The sequence below is a fragment of the Carassius carassius genome, chromosome 16 (genome assembly GCF_963082965.1).
Source record: "Carassius carassius chromosome 16, fCarCar2.1, whole genome shotgun sequence".
Lineage (NCBI taxonomy): Eukaryota > Metazoa > Chordata > Actinopteri > Cypriniformes > Cyprinidae > Carassius > Carassius carassius.
In genome coordinates, this window is record NC_081770.1 from 32,587,078 (window position 1) to 32,604,547 (window position 17,470).

At 36.6% G+C, this 17,470-nt stretch overlaps 2 protein-coding genes across 2 annotated transcripts; both read right to left on the reverse strand.

Moving 5' to 3' along the window:
• Nucleotides 1-8,715: 8,715 nt before the first annotated feature.
• hoga1 (4-hydroxy-2-oxoglutarate aldolase 1) lies at nucleotides 8,716-14,745 on the reverse strand. Its single transcript, XM_059568765.1, has 8 exons — nucleotides 14,578-14,745; nucleotides 14,121-14,338; nucleotides 13,551-13,679; nucleotides 13,341-13,468; nucleotides 13,046-13,180; nucleotides 12,230-12,326; nucleotides 9,312-9,445; nucleotides 8,716-8,990 (listed from the first exon to the last, which is right to left on the reverse strand). The coding sequence occupies exons 2-8, from the start codon at nucleotides 14,323-14,325 to the stop codon at nucleotides 8,841-8,843; spliced, it is 978 nt and encodes a 325-aa protein (XP_059424748.1). The 5' UTR covers nucleotides 14,326-14,338; nucleotides 14,578-14,745; the 3' UTR covers nucleotides 8,716-8,840.
• Nucleotides 14,746-16,217: 1,472 nt separating this feature from the next.
• atpv0e2 (ATPase H+ transporting V0 subunit e2) lies at nucleotides 16,218-17,145 on the reverse strand. Its single transcript, XM_059568766.1, has 4 exons — nucleotides 16,937-17,145; nucleotides 16,746-16,793; nucleotides 16,394-16,493; nucleotides 16,218-16,297 (listed from the first exon to the last, which is right to left on the reverse strand). Exons 1-3 carry the CDS (start codon nucleotides 17,038-17,040, stop codon nucleotides 16,400-16,402), a joined length of 246 nt encoding a protein of 81 aa, XP_059424749.1. The 5' UTR covers nucleotides 17,041-17,145; the 3' UTR covers nucleotides 16,218-16,297; nucleotides 16,394-16,399.
• Nucleotides 17,146-17,470: the final 325 nt, after the last annotated feature.

Here is a 17,470-nt window from a genome sequence, read left to right on the forward strand (position 1 = left end):
TTGCCATTGCAAAACCTTCTTGGTTACTATTGCTTTTGCAAATTGACTCAAATAAAAATGAATAAATAAACAAGCAGTTTATTGCATTTATACACTGTATCAGCACTTCATCTACAAATACATTTACCTGAAATAAGGATTACTGAACTTTTGTCCCAAGCTCCAGTTCTCCACTTTTTATATAATAAAAAACATTAAATAAAATATCTCAGATTTTGAACTCGAGTAGTCTGCAAATAAGCACCGATATGCAACAAGCAAGAACAAAATAAAACGTATTAACTGAAAATGCTTTGAATGAGCTACACCTCCCTTTTTGGTGTTAACAATAAGATCCTTTACTTTTTCCTGCATAGATGACTATTAAATGGAAATAAGACAATAGACGAAAAAAAGATAGAGAGATTAAATAGTGCTTGAAGTGAATTCAGACTTTACAATTAACTACAGAAATGTGAAAAATGTGCTTTCACAAAGTCAGGGTCAAGATAGTAGTTGGAACAAAAATATATTTGTTTTTGGATTAAATGAAAGTTCTGTTGATACTAAAGATCGTATCACAGAGTCTTCTCGATCTTCAGGGACAGTTAAACGCACACAAACAGAGGCGCTATATGTACCAGGGCACCCTCAAGGTCTTCTTTGCAGTATGGTACGAACAAAAGGCATCAGTCCCAGAGGGAAAGACAAAGCAGTCACTCACAACTGATTACACTATTTTGGTAATGGCACGGTAAACCGTAACAGAAACAGTTTTGTTGCGTTTACTGTATGTATGGAACAATGCAATCTGACCTGTTGATGGTGTGCGTCTTTTTTTCTTTTTTTTTAATGAGTGTCATTGACTTGTATGACCTTTGGTGAGACATTTCTGAACATTTAACATTTAAGTCTCCAAGAAATGCCTGTTAAATAACCCCGCCGCTCAACTTGCACACAAGGCCAGCATGTCTTAACTCTCTCACTGCCTAATTCGTTCCTTAGCCTCGTCTCATGCATACCGCTTTAAAGCGTTTAGGGATAATCTGATGTTCAAATACCAGAGTAGTGGGGGAGGGGCTTCTTTGGAGATTGGGAGCACAGTATGGGTGTTAAAGGGACCAATGCAGAAAGATTAGGCATTGATGTAATGTAAGCCGTGTACGTTTTCAGTAAACCTTGCTAGATTTGTTTAGGCTAAATAGTGTTTCCTGAACTGAATTCAGTTACTGAATTTCCAGCACGATGCCAAAACAAATTATATTTCACTTGCTATGAGGTTGCAGTCTGAATTCAATAAGCTATACTATTTCAGCTTTTCTACTTCAAATTTCCTTTTTCATTCATTGTTTTTAATCTTGACTTTTTTTATTATTATTATTAATTTGCAAAATTTACTAAGTGAAAATGATTTCAAATTCTTTTAAGTATGCACTAAATCTGGGGCTTTCTGTGCTTTTCTGGATCTACTGGACGGTTTTACTGAATTGCTCTGTAAATTACTCAGTTATTTACTCAGATATTTACAAAAGTTTCATGAATGAGGGCTAGTGAATGAGCTGTCTTCACACAAAAACTAACATATATTGTAGATGCAACCAGTTTCACTTTTCAAAAAAAGGGGGGGGGGAAGACTTTTCACTTGTACTTAATGATTTGGTCAAAGACCAATTGTTTGACTCAGTTTTAAGTAAATTAGGCACATATTCAAAACCTTACACTTTTTTTTCACATCTTACATTAATTTGTTATAAATTGCACTTAAAAAAATTATAATTTTGTTAAGTGTATAGTTAATTCAATAAAGTAATAAGGGCTATTTCTGAAGTATATATTATTCACCACAAAAAATAGCTTGGTTGCACCTCAGTAATCATGGCAATGATATTGCAGATGTTTTCTTATTAAATCATCTAACAAAGAATGACACATTTCTCCTGATCACAGACAAAACCTCAGTTTCCAAACTTGAAAAAATACATGTTCAACAATTAATTTAAGTACCTGCAGAACTAATATATTCCAAGAAAAAGTGTGGGTTATAGTAATTAGCTGAACAGCAGGAGACTTATTAACTTAAATTCAATAAAAGAAACAGACCTTGGTCTCTGCGCGGCTAATTGCTGAAATAAAACCTCCTTGGATTTTCTTGATGAAATAATTGTGCCTGCTTTTGTATTTATTACAAAAGTTACACAGAAGCTGTACAGAACAAACAAATAATTAACGACAAATCAAACTAAACATTATTGAATATTGTTGGGGTTTTTGAATGCAACTGGGTAGCAATTTTGCATATGTTAGTTTGTAGAAATTATTATTTGAAACCATCATAACCTCAGAATGAAGTACTTTATAAAAAAAAATAAAAAAAAAAGCAAATTTACATGCCGATGAATACAATGAGACAGATCCTGCGAGTAAAAGCTACACCCGAAAGTGGGTTCTCAAAAATTATTGGGTCACTTGCAAATTCCTGCTCTTCACATCCGAACATCAAAGCTACTGATTGACACAAAATCCACACAATACCAGCTAATTATAAATAAGTCCTAATTATTTGGCAACTGTCACTTGGTATTGGCTTGATGTCGAGCACGGCACAGATTGTGCTCTCTGTAAAAAAACAAAAACAAAAGAAAAATCATAAAATTTGGTAACCAAATTAGTTTTTCAGTGTTTTGTCAATGTGTACAACAACAAAATGTTATTGTTTTAATTATGTAAAGTAATCCACTCTCATTTTCTCTGTTTCTGCCAAACAAAATGTCTGTTATACAAAAAAAAAAGAGCAAACTATATTTTCTACAACTGAAGGCTATGCCCTTTTCCCCACTCCCCTACAAAATCTCCTGGCTCAGAAAGCCTGAGAATAGGTAGCTCTGTAAGAGCCGACAGATGGGGAGCCTAATTTAGTAAACCATTAGCTGGCAAAAAAGCAATAGCTCCCTTCCTCCACACCGAGGCCTGAGGATCCTCAAGCTGTTTGTGAACTTACATATGGAATATCTGGGCACTTTTATGCATTTTCTGAGCTGAATATCAGCAAAATTCTGCTGAATCGATTTAAATAGAAAATTCTGAAGGCATGCGTCAATTTCCAGTGAAAAACCAATGTCATTTAGAGTCTGTGATTTGAGTATAAATGAAAGACGTGACAGCTGAGCAGAATTCAACTTTATGTAAATGTAGGGGCTATCAGTTGGAGAGCAGACAGTGATATAATTGTATACAGTAGTCAAGTAGGAACGCCTACTAAAGACAAACAGTACTTCAACCTTGAATGGCAAAAAAACTAACAAAAAAAATCCCAATATGAAGAGTGAAGTTGCCTGCATTGATAAAAATTTAGCAAATTAGCATATTAGAATGATTTCTGAAGGATCATGTGACACACACTGTAAAAAATGACTGTGATTTTAACGGTAAAAAACTGTGAAAATGCTACAGTACAAACCTGTTTACTGGTTAACGGTAATGTCCTGTAAACTTTACAGGGAAAAACCGTAAACTTACGTTCCCAGAATTCTCTGCGTTGCATTTCAAATTTTGTTTGCATTTGATGTTTTTTCTTTGAAATAACTATGTTTCTCCTTAATTTTTTCTCATCTGTTATGTTTATTAGGTTTGTATGTTACATAAAATGTTGTTAAATTAATGTTTATTGCATATTTCAGTTTAATGAGTCTCACCATGATGGTGTTTAATGCTTGTGTGAATGAGACCATGCAACTTCTATATATCTTATTATTTAAAAGCTGCTTGTGATGGGCTTTGTTTCACCACGTGACTCTCTCATCACCACCTGCTTTTGGTGGTTACCAGTGTAATACGAAGGTACAAAATAGATTTCAGTGCTTCAATAAGTTCGAATATAAATATTATATCAATTAAATTATGGTATTAAACTGTAAATATAAAGTAAAACCGTTAAACCTACAACAGTGTAACTATTTTTTACGGTATAAAACTGTTAAACCAAAAAATTGTTTTTTCCTAAAGTTAATACTTTTTATTTTACAGTAAATCATTGACTCAAGCACCAGATTTAACCGTAGAAACAACAATGACAATGGCTGCCAACCGTAAAAGAAAAAAATGTTTTACCCGTAACTTTACGGTGGAATTCTGGCAACCCCAGCTGCCAGCGTTTTACCGTAGAATCTACGTTTTTTTTTTTACAGTGCAGAATACTGGAGTAATGATGCTGGAAATTCAGTTTTGCATCAGAGCCATTGAGTTTTTGATTAAATAAATGAGGCCAGTGTGAGCATTATTGACTTCTCTCTCTCTCTCTCTCTATTTGTGTATACAGTATATTGATTTTTTTTAATTATTAGGTCTCTAGAAGCCCCCTCCTAAACTGTCTTCCTGTCCCTCTTATCTGACGCACTCTTTCAGTGGTCATGGTAACCCTTGTGCTGGAAAAAACGAGATTCCCCAAGCCCTACCTGTACCATACCTCTGGCAACAGCAAATACACTCTCAAGAAAGCTTCTCCAGTGCATGAGAATGGAGCCTAATGAGCTTATGAGTTCAATCAGGTGTGTTAGATTAGGGAGATATCCAAAATATGCAGTGCTGCAGCCGCTATGAACAGTGCTGGAACCATATTACATACACGTGTGTGAGACACAATTTGTAATATCTGTTTGTAATAATACACTCTTAAAAATAAAAGTTATTCATTGTCATCAACAGTTCCATTAAGAATCTTTATCATCCATGTGGAACCTTTACATTCGACAGAAGGTTCTATTTCACACAAAAAAGTTCTTTCCAGTTTTTCTTTGGGGAACCAAAAATGGTTCTTCTATGGCTTTGAGAATATAAAAATGTATGTATTAAACCAAATGATTTAATCATTTAACTTTTGCTTTCTTTTACCAAAATCTTATACTTTTGATTATTATTATTTTTTAAATTCAAAATAGACACCATTAACAATACTCATTCCAGGAATATACATCCAGCATTTTTTTGTACCATACATCTACAAGAAACAACATCACAATCATCATGACCTGTCGTCTCACCCAGCAGCATGATCACAAATAAAAGCATCTTTAAGAGAACTGACATTTTGTGGCAAAAAAAGAGAGACTCTTAATGTATTTGAGCCCTTTGCCTTCTTTTGGAGAGCGACCTCTGAGAAATAATGGTCCTTGTTTTTTTCTTTAACTGCAGGCTTTTTGTAAGCAATTTATAAAGAAAGGCACAATGGTTTTGAGCTGTAGTAAGTAAATATTGCAAATATTGTAGAAGAATGTTTTTATTATAGCTTCAAAGAGCAGGTGCGCTGGAAATGGTCTACTGAGAAGTTATTTAGAACATCTTTTAGAGAAACACAAGACTTCATAATATTAAACATGCTCTATTCATAATAAACACAGTATTCATATATATATATATATATATATATAATTATTATTCTTTAAAGGTCTATTGTGCAGATTAATTACACTTATTAGAAAGTGAAAGTGAAAGTGACGTGACATTCAGCCAAGTATGGTGACCCATACTCAGAATTTGTGCTCTGCATTTAACCCATCCGAAGTGCACACACACAGAGTAGTGAACACACACACACACACACACTGTGAACACACACCCGGAGCAGTGGGCAGCCATTTATGCTGCGGCGCCTGGGGAGCAGTTGGCAAAATACAATAGTAAGTCATTTAAAGTAATGGTATTTCAATGATATGTTTTGTCTCTTAATGGTGTGGATAAATATACTTCTGCGAGTGAGCACATAATGGGAGTGAATCACATACAGTAGCTCATTTAAGAAGTCGCCTGATGCTCATATGCTTTTCTGAGGCTGGTGCTCTTTTACATCTTCCTATCATCACAAAACTTGCGTTGGGTTGTGTTTAAAATGGACTTTAACCCACTCGCCTGCTCTGTTGACACATGGATGTTGCAGTCGCCATAATTTGCATCACCTTACGATGCTGCAGCATGTGAAGTGCTGCAACTGTATAGCTGTTTCCAAAGCATTGGGTCTGTTGCCATGGCAAAATATTGAAATTTTCAGCACTGTTCTGCCTTTATCTGACATTCAAATAGTTATGAGATATATTCTTTGTTCAGGGACTGAACATGTGTATTGCCTGTTTTTATCTTTATTATTATTTTGTCATTTATTGACATTATTTTAATAGATTAAAACAATGGTGTGTTTTCTTGATTGATACATATTTTATTTTTCCCTTCCGTGTTGAGTTCAAGTTCTCTGGTAGCTGATTTGATCAGAATATGAGTGGAGAGCGGAGCTGGATGATTTTGCCTTGAGCAAGGAGTGTTTCTATGGGTTATTTTTTAAGACTCTCGCTCCAAACTCACTTCAAAAGCACTCCATCACTATAACATTCAAATACCCGAAGTGTCTGCATTAATTCACCATTTGTTAAAATTTGTTTGTTGTTAAAACCATTAGTAGTCTGAAAGTAAGTTGCAATTTGTGAAATACCATTGAAAAGGCATTGGTCAGAAATACTGAATGTGTGCTGAAATTAATGACGTGCAAATAACAAGAGCAGGAGTTTGCACCAGAGGAACATTTTCACAGCTTCCAACTGTTGGTGGGAGTGTGCGCTTTTTGGCGTGTTCACACCTCAAGAATTATTTTAGTTATAGGAACACTTTTTGGTGGGACTAAATTGGCTCCTTCTAACCCAGTACAACAGGAACCACCAGTGACATAAGTGTATGAGTGGCTGAATGTATGACATGTTAAAACACTGGTTCCCACTGATTTCAAAAAGCCGCGTAAACGCAGTTTACATACTCCATGAACCAACTCCACAAACATGGAAAATAGCGAAATATGGACCAACACTGAAGTCCAGGCACTTCTACATCCTCCAGTTGTTGTATGCCATGCTTAAATGATAGCGATGTGAATCCAACTTGAGGACAGATTTAGTTTTGATGGACCACCCTGGTGGCTTGTTACTATATATGCGTGTGCCTATAACTCCCTGTAATATCAAAAAAAGGGCACTATACACCACTGAATTGTAATAATTATACAATCATAATATATATTAGCCTACTATGCTCATTGGGACACAGATTTGTGTTTTAAAATCATGGGTTTGTTCACACTGCAAGCAAATGTGGACCAAATCCATTTTTTCCTGCTCATATGTGACTTGGATCTGTTTTTGTCATGACAGTGTGAACAGCACAAACCACATGGAATCTGATCCTTTCAATTCTGATTTGTGCCCCGTCCAAATCTGTTACTAAATCCTATACAGGTCAGTTTTGCAATGCGAATTCATGCAACTTCTTCGACATTCCTGCGCTCATAGGATACACTTCAAAGATTGTACAAGTCAGTAGCAAAAGCTAGTCGGTGGAAGTGTGAGGTGTCAGAATTCATTACAGTGACAACTCTATATACTGTACAAGCAAAACATAAGGGCTCGCATCATAAAAGTTTCAAAACATTCTTTTGTCACATCCTTGTCTTTATTTTTCATATCGCCTGTGCAGTTGCGTTTGGCTTTTGCAGCAGATCACACTATAAATAAATACATAATCGCTTCATGTCCTCCGTGTTTACTTGCGCATGACGGCACGCTGCTCAGGTGTTGCCAAGTGCACAGTTTTCCCATGAATTGGTCTACCTTTTCACTGTTGCCGTGGTTTGTTTTTCAACTCTGTGTGAAAAGTGTCCCCACTAATGCGATATTTACCCCTGGAACAAGATTGGACTAGTTTTAAGAAGCAAATGGGGCAGATTTTGTTCTGAAAACCTGGCAACTCTGTTGCAACAGAGAATGGATACATTGTAGAGTTTAATTGCTGTCTAAATGTTAGTGGATGTCAGAAGAAAAGAGAGTTTGCCGAGGGCACTAGTTCATCATGTGGGCATCAAGCAACTCCACGCAGTAGAGGAGCACCAAAGGTTTGGGCTGAAAGCACAGGAGACAAACAAGGGTCAAGGGGATGGAAGAATGATATGAATACCTTTAAAACATCTCTTCTTAACCACTGCATTAATGACTGAGAGGGTAAGGGGTTGTCTCACAAAGTAACTACCAGCCGAAGTCAGCGCATTGCCTCGGGTGAGCGCCCGTGCTGTAGAAGTGGTTGTGGAGATGTGAGAAGAAAAAAATAGTTCAGCGAAGGTTTGGCAACAAGGACAGTCAGACGAGAACTTCAGAGAGAAAATGCTGAAATGTCAGAGCAACATCACTCTAAACAGACCGAGATTGAGGTAAAGAGAGAAGATAATGACTGCTCTCTGTCTAGAGTTTCTTGTCATTTTGCTCCCAGCAAGAGACAGAAAATGTAGCAGTGTTGTTGTTTTTTTTCCTCTCGTTTTCTCATTCTGCAACAGTGTGCTCTTTGGAGATGCATGACTCATATACCAATGCTTTTTATCAGTTTTAAAAGAGATCACAGGTTTGCACCTCAGCTAACTATTCAAACACCTCTTGGTGGTGTAAAGCTCCCACTAGTGGACGCACATAAAATTGAACCCACATGCATTATTGAACTTAAAAAAAAGTCCTGAAATATTAAAATACTGACTTGCTTTACTAAAAAGAATGTAATAAATAAAATGTCTGTGTCATTAAAAAATATAAGTATCTTTTTAATTGAAAAAAATATATATACATTAATAGTGTCCTGTAACACTACAGAGCAAAAGCGGGTTGGAAAAGGATACAAATAATAACTGTGATTACAATTGAACAAATTCACTTTCAAAATATCACACGTATCGTTTCCTTTTATTCAAATATTGCTGCTTGAATTAAAGACAACACAGAAAGAATGATTCAACATTCTGTTTTAGAACACAGTACTGTAACACTTAGATTCCGCTGGCCTTCCTGTTTCTACAGCCAGCCATTGGAGGAGAATTTGACTTGAAGCTGCTCTAAATCTGCCTTTGAGAAAGGCTGCAGCGGGGACCGGCACACACCGCCATGATATCCAAACCACTCCATCGCTTGTTTCAAAGCGGGAACGCCATACTGACGAGTTACCTATAAAAAAGTGGGGGAGGGAAAATGCAATTAAATGAAAATAGTCGAAATCAATCATAGATTCTCTTTTACACAAGGTCAAAGGCATCATTTAGACTCCATTCACCCTGATCAAACCTTTTAGGATCAGCCAGTTATGTTTATCTTTTTTCCAAAGCTTATTTACACCATATTGTAAATCTTTCTCATGGCCTTTGAAGCCCAGCTCATGTTCAGCAGCTCTTGGGGGAAGGGTTGCTTCCAATGTTTATCATGCCTATATAGCAGTTAATGTATCTGTGGTATAAATGTGTGGTGTTTCCATGGTGATGTGATGCTCACTGCTGTGTTGGGTTCGATGAGGCGATACTGGAGCTCTCTGGCCTCGTCCCAGCGTCCTGAAACACACAGCTGCGCTAGATCACACACTTGCTGACCCAGGACATTTGCGAGGGCGCACACACCTCCCACGGCCCCTATAACAAACAGAGAGAAAAAACCTGGGGCTTAAAGGAGAAGTTCATCGAAAAAATTGGCTGAAAATATCCTCACCCTTAAGTCATCCAAGTGAAACGCTGCATGTTTGTCAGAAACAAGCCCACCAATAAGACGTTTTTAACTTTAAACGGTCCATAATAATAAAATAAATGATAGATAAAGATTTCTTTTAGAGATTCAGCAAAGAAACTCATCCATATCTGAAATAACATAGGGAAGAAATACGGGTCATTTTGGACCCGTGTTGTGCATTAGAGGGGTAGTGACACAAAAATAATTTTTATTCAAAAAGAAAGAAAGAAAAAATAAACTAAGAATTTGTGATGATCAAAAACAAGTTAATTGAGGAATTCCTGGAATTCTGAATGATGAAATGTTATTTCTTGCGAAGATATAGAAAAAAATAAACGCAGTCGGACCACTTTAGACTCATGATGTGCATCATAGGGTTAAACTGTCCATAATCTATGATAAGGCTTCTTCCGGTGAAAAAGTCCATCTCCGGTAGTCTCTCACACCAATATCCACCCACATATTTGTTTAGAGCTGTTCTGGACTGTTTTCACTTGTTAACGATTTCGCTCCTGATTCTCAGACTAGACCACTGTTTTTCAGCTAAAAGCAACGGTTTGAAGACAAAAGCTGCATATTTGTAAGAAACAAATCCATCATTAAGACTTTTTACCAAAAATGTAAATCCATAATCCATGATTACGACAGCGTTTTAGTGCCACGTTACAAAAGAAAAGAAAAGAAAAGATTATGAGATTAAAGTCTAAATATTTTAAGAAAAACAAGGTAAAACTACAGGAATAAAGTTGAAATATGACTTTAATCTTTGAGAGATTATTTTTTATTGTTATTGTTTATTAACTGATGGTCTGGGGTGGTGTGGATTATTGTGATGTAATGCTACATTTCTCCAAATCTGATGAAGAAACTTAACTCCTCTACATCTTGGATGTCCTGAGGGTAAGCACATTTTCAGCTAATTTTTATTTATGGGTGAACAATTCCATTAAAGGCAGGGTAGGTAAAAAAATGTATAAAAAACTTTTTTTCCAAATTTGTTTAAACTTTATTTATATATCAATACATAATTAAAATGTAAGTACTCTGAAAAAGAAAGTATAAAAATCGAGTGTCTGTAGACCTCTCACGACTGTTTTAGAGACAGCTCATTATTTCCATTCACTCCACCCCCTCCCTTCTGGGCTCCTTCCAAAGCCTCTACTACGGCTCGCTAAGTAATGTTATGTTAGCTATATTACGCAGCTACGTGTGCTAATGACACATGCTTCATGAAAAAAATATGTATGATCAAAATACAAAAAGAAAGATTTACCTGTCCAGCAGAAATAAAGCCATCAAGGAGTCACTTTTCAGCCCCTTGAGTTCCCTCAGTTCTCGCCATCGCTGGAAAGCCACGCCGATATAAACTCGCGTTTTATTTCTTTGTTTATCCAAAGACTTTTTGTTCATTGCCTTTTCTTGTACTGTTACTGTCTTCCTTCCTTCACTAACTGCATAGGCTGGTACTATAAATTTTGCTTGCTGTTTCACTGCCATTGTTTTGGTATTCCTAGGATCCGTGCCTCTTGAATTCCTCAAATCAAACGTGCGCGCGCAAGTGGGCAGGTCATGTGTGGCAAAAGGGTGGTTGCCATGGTTGCGAGAGAGTGACAGTCGCCTAAGCCAATCCTATGTTTCGTCCCGAAATGGAAATAATGAGCTGTGTTTAATACAGATTAAACGGTCTAGTCACTCGATTTTTATACTCTTTTTATCAGAGTACTTACATTTTAATTATGCATTGATATATATAGAAAGTTTAAACAAATTTGGAAGAAAGTTGTTTATACATGTGTTACCTACCCTGCCTTTAATGTCACACCAATATAATATGCATGCAACCAATAGTCCAAAATAAGCATTTAAAAACCTTCAAAAATTCAGTACTGCTAACTTTCATTCACTATGTGATTGACAAGCTGCAGACTCCTCCCACATAAACATCAGTTTGACTGACAGACAGCACCTCTGCTCCTGATAATGGCCTGGCGACCTGCCACCCCCAGTCTTCCTGACAGATATTAAGGCGACTTTGATTGTCTTGATTAATTGACAGGCTTCCTAGACGCTCTCCCACAAGCTGGCATTTGATTAACTGTAGTTTTGTCTCCCGGTGAGTTATCAAACTTCATGCTATGAGAAAAATGAGGTGGATGTTGTATTAGGACTGACATGTTTGTATTAGGGACCATCTTTCTACTCTTATTTCTGTCAATGTACTTTAATAAGTTGCCCTTCAAAGTGAACGGCAACAATTAGAATGATTTGTTTTTTATTATGGTCAAATTGTCTGACATGTTCAACTTGTCACGTTTAAACGATTACTCTTAATGTACCTTCAGTATTTTATGAGGAATGTGAAACGGTTTTTACAGACAAACAGAATAAATCAACTGCAGTGTCTCCAGCGTAGGTCATAATTAACCTTAAGTCAAAAAGAGGCCTATTTTTAGGGCCATTTAAATATTTTTGCATTGTGACATTATCTACATCAAAACAACAACTACAACAACTCTGTCGCCTACTATAAAACCCCAAAAAGAGAAAGAAAAAGTCAAATACATTTTTAAAGTACAACTGTAGCTACTGTATATATTGCTGTAATACTGATTATTCAGTCATTTAAAACAATAAATAAACAAAAGATAAGTAAATATTGTATGGCAGGGTGCATGGATATAATATCTCACCGACAGCGTATGCAGCCATGAGGAAACCGGCAGATCCTGCAAGAACCTGGAAACCCTGCGATCTGGTCTTCTGCACAACCAGAGCTATTCTGCTGATCTGTCAGTTATCAAATATTGAAGTGTTTTAAGATGATAAAAGGGAGGGGGGAAAAGAGACAGAAATATAATGGAGACGGTAAACAGGAAAAAAATCTAATACAATTTTTATGCATTATTTTGACACTTAATTTTGGTAAGTAGGCAGTTTATAATAGCACAAAGCCTTTAACTTTGAATTACAGTGGTTACTTTTTAACAGAAATGAACAATGTCCATAAGAAATAATGAGTCTCCAAGTGACCGCAAAAGAGGATTACATCTATTTTGTTTCCTCTCACTTGTGTGTCTAAAAGCATTTCAAATGGAGAAAAACAAAAGGAGATCAGCAGAATTCAAACTCTCAAAGTTCAGTAGCAGAATAAAGGACAGAAAGACTTAATGCATTCATGAAACAATGAATGATACAAAAAAGAAATACATTAAAAATATATATATATATATATATATATATTGGTCTTATGAAGTATTCTAATTTGTTGAGATGTTGTGAATTGGTGTGTTTTTGTTCAATGTGAAAATCATCACAATTAAAAGAACCAAAGACTTAAACTACTTCAGTCTGTGTGCATTGAATTTATTTAATACATGAGTTTCACAATCTGAGTTGAATTACTGAAATAAATGAACTTTTCCTCAACTTAATGAAAGCACCTGTGTGTATATATAAGTATGTATATATAAATCACTACATTACATATGTATTATGGCAGCTCTTACATCTCCACCGCTGTCTTTGAGGCCGACGATATTTGGATGCTGGGAAAGTTGAATTATTGCATCCACAGGCAGGTCGAGACCCGTGTTTGCTGGCACACTGTACAACACAACTGGCACCGAACTGGAATCTGCCACCTTGGGATTGAAGAAAGAAACGATGCATCTTAATAAGACAAAGTGTGAACCACAATTGAACTAAGTAAAATGCAAATGAGCGCAACGATACACATAATATCCACAGATCTGAACACAGTGGAGAGAATTAAAATGCAACAATACAATTACTCGAGACTACCTTAGTGTAGTGGTTTATAAGAGCTCGGCTATCCATTCGACCGCGGTAAAAGCACGGTGTTACCACTAACAAACAGTCAGCACCGGCGTCTGCCATTCGCTGGCTCATCTGGATCGTGGCTCTGGTAGCTAAAAGAACAAAGAAAGCAAAAGTGATCTAGTGTGTAAAAGTCATCTGGCATATATAAATAAATACCCGAGAGAGACGTACATTCACAGCCAGATCCAGCCATGAGTAACTTGTCTTCAGGCAGCGTCTGCTTGACTCTCTTCACCACCTCGACCCTCTCCTCCGGTGTCAGGTATGGATACTCCCCATTAGAGCCCTGCACTACCAGACCTGCCCGTGCAATAAACAGACACTCCTACTAACACATTTCAGCAGGAGGAAAACTGCCGAGATGGCATTTTCAATACGTCCACTAGGAAAAAAGTGGACTTTAACCTTAACGGTACAAGGTTTATCGTCTCGCTGACATCTGTCAGCATACAGCTGGGTCACACAAAATCTATACTACAATACATAGCACAAATTAAATGTTTACATTTATCATAAAATGTCATTGTGATTTCTGCTGCATGCCCTGATAGCACACGAACATCATAGAGACGTCTGCAAGATGGGACATTTCCTATCAGATGTCTATATAATGTATGTGAAACTGACATCTGTCACAGCAGATGCTTTCCAGATCAAGCGATCTTCAACAGACATCTTGCAGACATGCGTGTGCGCTCTGGGTGATGTATTGTGTGTTTGTCAAAGAATGAAACAGCCCACCTCTGAAAGGTAAGCTGCTGTACTTCTTGAGATTGTCATCCAGTCGTTGGTAATCCACGTCTTCACTCGGAGTGAATGGAGTGGCAATGGGAGGATAAATCCCACTTATATCCAGCCTCTTCGCAGCACTCTGACTTGTGTTTCTTCTCCATGCTAAAACAGCTGATCTCCTGCACAGAAGACTGAAGCTTCGTGTCGCAAACATGCTCGTGATTCGTCTGTAGAGAAGAAAACAGATGTGGTTAAAGGGAAATGTGAACTCTGGTATATTCTGAAGCTACCATGCGGTTAATAATCAACACACTTATCAACTCGAAATACTGACAACCTTTGGGAAAACACTTGGAGAAGCTTCTTCACATACGATTTAGGCAAAATCTCAAGTGACTTGATAAATAAGATATTTTTGTCATATAACGCGTTTAAAATGTATCTGAGACAACTTTGTTTTGCATACCTGTTGTTGTTGCTGCAGATGTTCAAACAGTCTCATAGAAGTCCTTATTTACTCAGTCAGAAAACTTGACCACTAGTGTCTCGACACAATGTAGTTATTAGAGTTTATTGTTATTCTATTGTATCTGAAGAAGAGAAACCTGCTTGTGTAACAGCTCACTTTCTCGAGCATAAGAAATGTGTTTTTGCGTTACTGACTAAAGTCCACATGCAACACCACGATTCCCAAGTTTAGCTTTTAAATATTAATCATATGGTTCTGACGTTGCTTGGACACTTTCTTGAAACGTCCTATCGCTTATTGTAAATAACTTTTTCTAGATATGTCAACAGAGCTCGCCTGACAGCGTGTGCTTCCGGAAGTAAAAATCCCTTTCATTTTCCCCATGAGGGAATTGACTTTGAATGACTGCTTATAAGCTTTAAGTAAAGATGGATGCACCATAAATGTTGAGGTTATTTATGAATGTTTTACAGTTGAGTTGAAGAAGCCACGCGGTATTTTATTTTTTAAAACAATTTTTTAACAGCGCGATTACTTGAGAAGTACTACACTACCCATAATCCCACAGAGAAATATCGACCAATCATAGAATCGGACCTCTGCTGTGCTCCGCCCACTCTTAAAGAATCGGCTCTACTCTCTCTCTGTTGTTTTGTTTTGTTTATATATTTATAATAACCAACTTTAGGTCAATAGTTTAATGTTTTCTGGTGATTTTATTTTACTGTTTATGCAATGTTTATGGGATTGTAGTTCATTCCATCTAAGATATTACTTATTACTTGTATGATTTTAAAATACTTTTTTGCTTCCTATAAAAGTTTGTGATGGTGTGGTTCACTTTCATGCCAGGCTTATAACATGAACCAAGGCTGAAAAAAATAGATCAGCACAGTTGTACTCTACTGACTAATCGTCTCAGTAATTCATAAGCCCTAATATAGTTATATTAAGAAACCTTTCTACCTTGCTGACATTACCCATGCACTTTTGCTTCTGGTTGTATGTGTCCTCATTTATATAATCCTGGGGCCTGATATGAATTCATAAATCAGATTTTGCACACTAACTCCTATATTGTGTCTGTGAGAGTGCAGGAGGTTATACGCCAGGTTTTAAAGCTAGCCAATCATAGATGTCACAGAAATACAGTAGATTCACTTGTTTTATTTTGTATGACACAGCTTTAAAATCGTCTCATGATGACATAAAACATCAACAGAATATCAATCACATTTACAAATAATAACAATAATAATATAACAATTATTTCATCAGGTAAACATGGATACAGTGTCACATGCAAGTGAGGACAGCATAATATTAAACAGACTATAATAGACAAACCTGTGCCTAGATTCAAAACAAAAACATTTACTCATATCCTCTCCGACATCCAAAGCACACACACACATGTTCTTATGAATCTTCAAAGATCACAAGAATATCACTAGAACATTTCTTTGTACATTTTTACAATACTATTCTGTATCCTCTTATTTCCTCATCGTCTCTTCACTATGCTGTATTCTGTTAAGTAACATGTTTGTTTAGACAAAAGTTGAATCATTCTTTTTGTCAATTAAAAAAAATGAATGTAGCATCACGCAGATGTTGTTCTCTTGGAGTCGATCCTAAATCTATTGTGTGGGTATTAGTGATTATAATAGAGACATTTAAAAGAAAAAAGCCTGATGAGATTGAGGATCTACGACACCTGCAGGACATGAGAATGAATCATAAACATCTCAATCATTATTGGATCCTCATAAACCCAGTTTTCATTAAATATCTGATATGAACACCAGTTTACCTCCATCTACTCCCAGAAGTAGCGCAGATACCATATGGTCTCGTTTTTCAGCTGGGGTCCAAACAGAGGATTTACTTGAGCCAGTATCGCTATTAACCAGCTGTGATGGATATGAATACAGCAGTGAATATTCAAAATAAACTGTATACTACATACATTTAAGTAGTTTATAGCACCTAATAATAGCAAATATGCACAGTAAACATTGTAAACAGCGAATTTGTAAAGGTGATATCCTGTATTAGCATGCATTGTTTATTTTTTATACCAGTTACCCAAAACATTAATAACAAAATAGAGTGTTTTTCAACGTAAGTGGCAGTATTTTCCCAAAATGTCTAATTATACTCACAACAGATAGCAGCAAACGGCGGTCAACACCAAACTGGTTATGATCACCCTGTAATAAACAGTTAAATCATAAATCAACGCTAATGCAATACAGAATAACATTGCAATAACATTTAAAAGACGAAGGCTGTGGTGCACAAAGAATGCGTTTAAAGATGGATGAATGGCCTTTAATCCAGCATCAGTCCTCACCCTCGGTTTGGTCCTTTCGGTACCAGAAACGGGGCCACAACCCCGACCAGACCCCACAGCGTGGTGAACCCGATCATCGGTAAAGTCAGCGAGTGCGACACCATCGCGACACTTGTGCGTTATTCTAGACAATATAATAATAAGAAGATATCAGCGTCCAGTTCAGTACAGCGCGATCTGTCACGAATCCTTCGCTCCGCCCACATGCTCCTGATTGGACCGTTGCTGTTCTGAGTCCCTATTCTATTGGTTGAATGGAGTTGTCACTCAAACTGAGCCCATTCTCGTTACATTGACGCAATCATATCTATTATATCTTAAACTACAGCCACTATATAAGTCTGTGTTTTGACTTGGATGTCAATAAATAAATGAAATCAGCTGAACATGAATTCTAAATATCTGTATCAGTCATCAGTTACTATTTAAGAAATGGATTGTTTCTAGTGAAAACCTGTAATTGTTGATAAGATACTTCCACTACCAATTCTGCTGTCATTATGTTAAAGCAGTATGTTTTAAACCGATTTACTG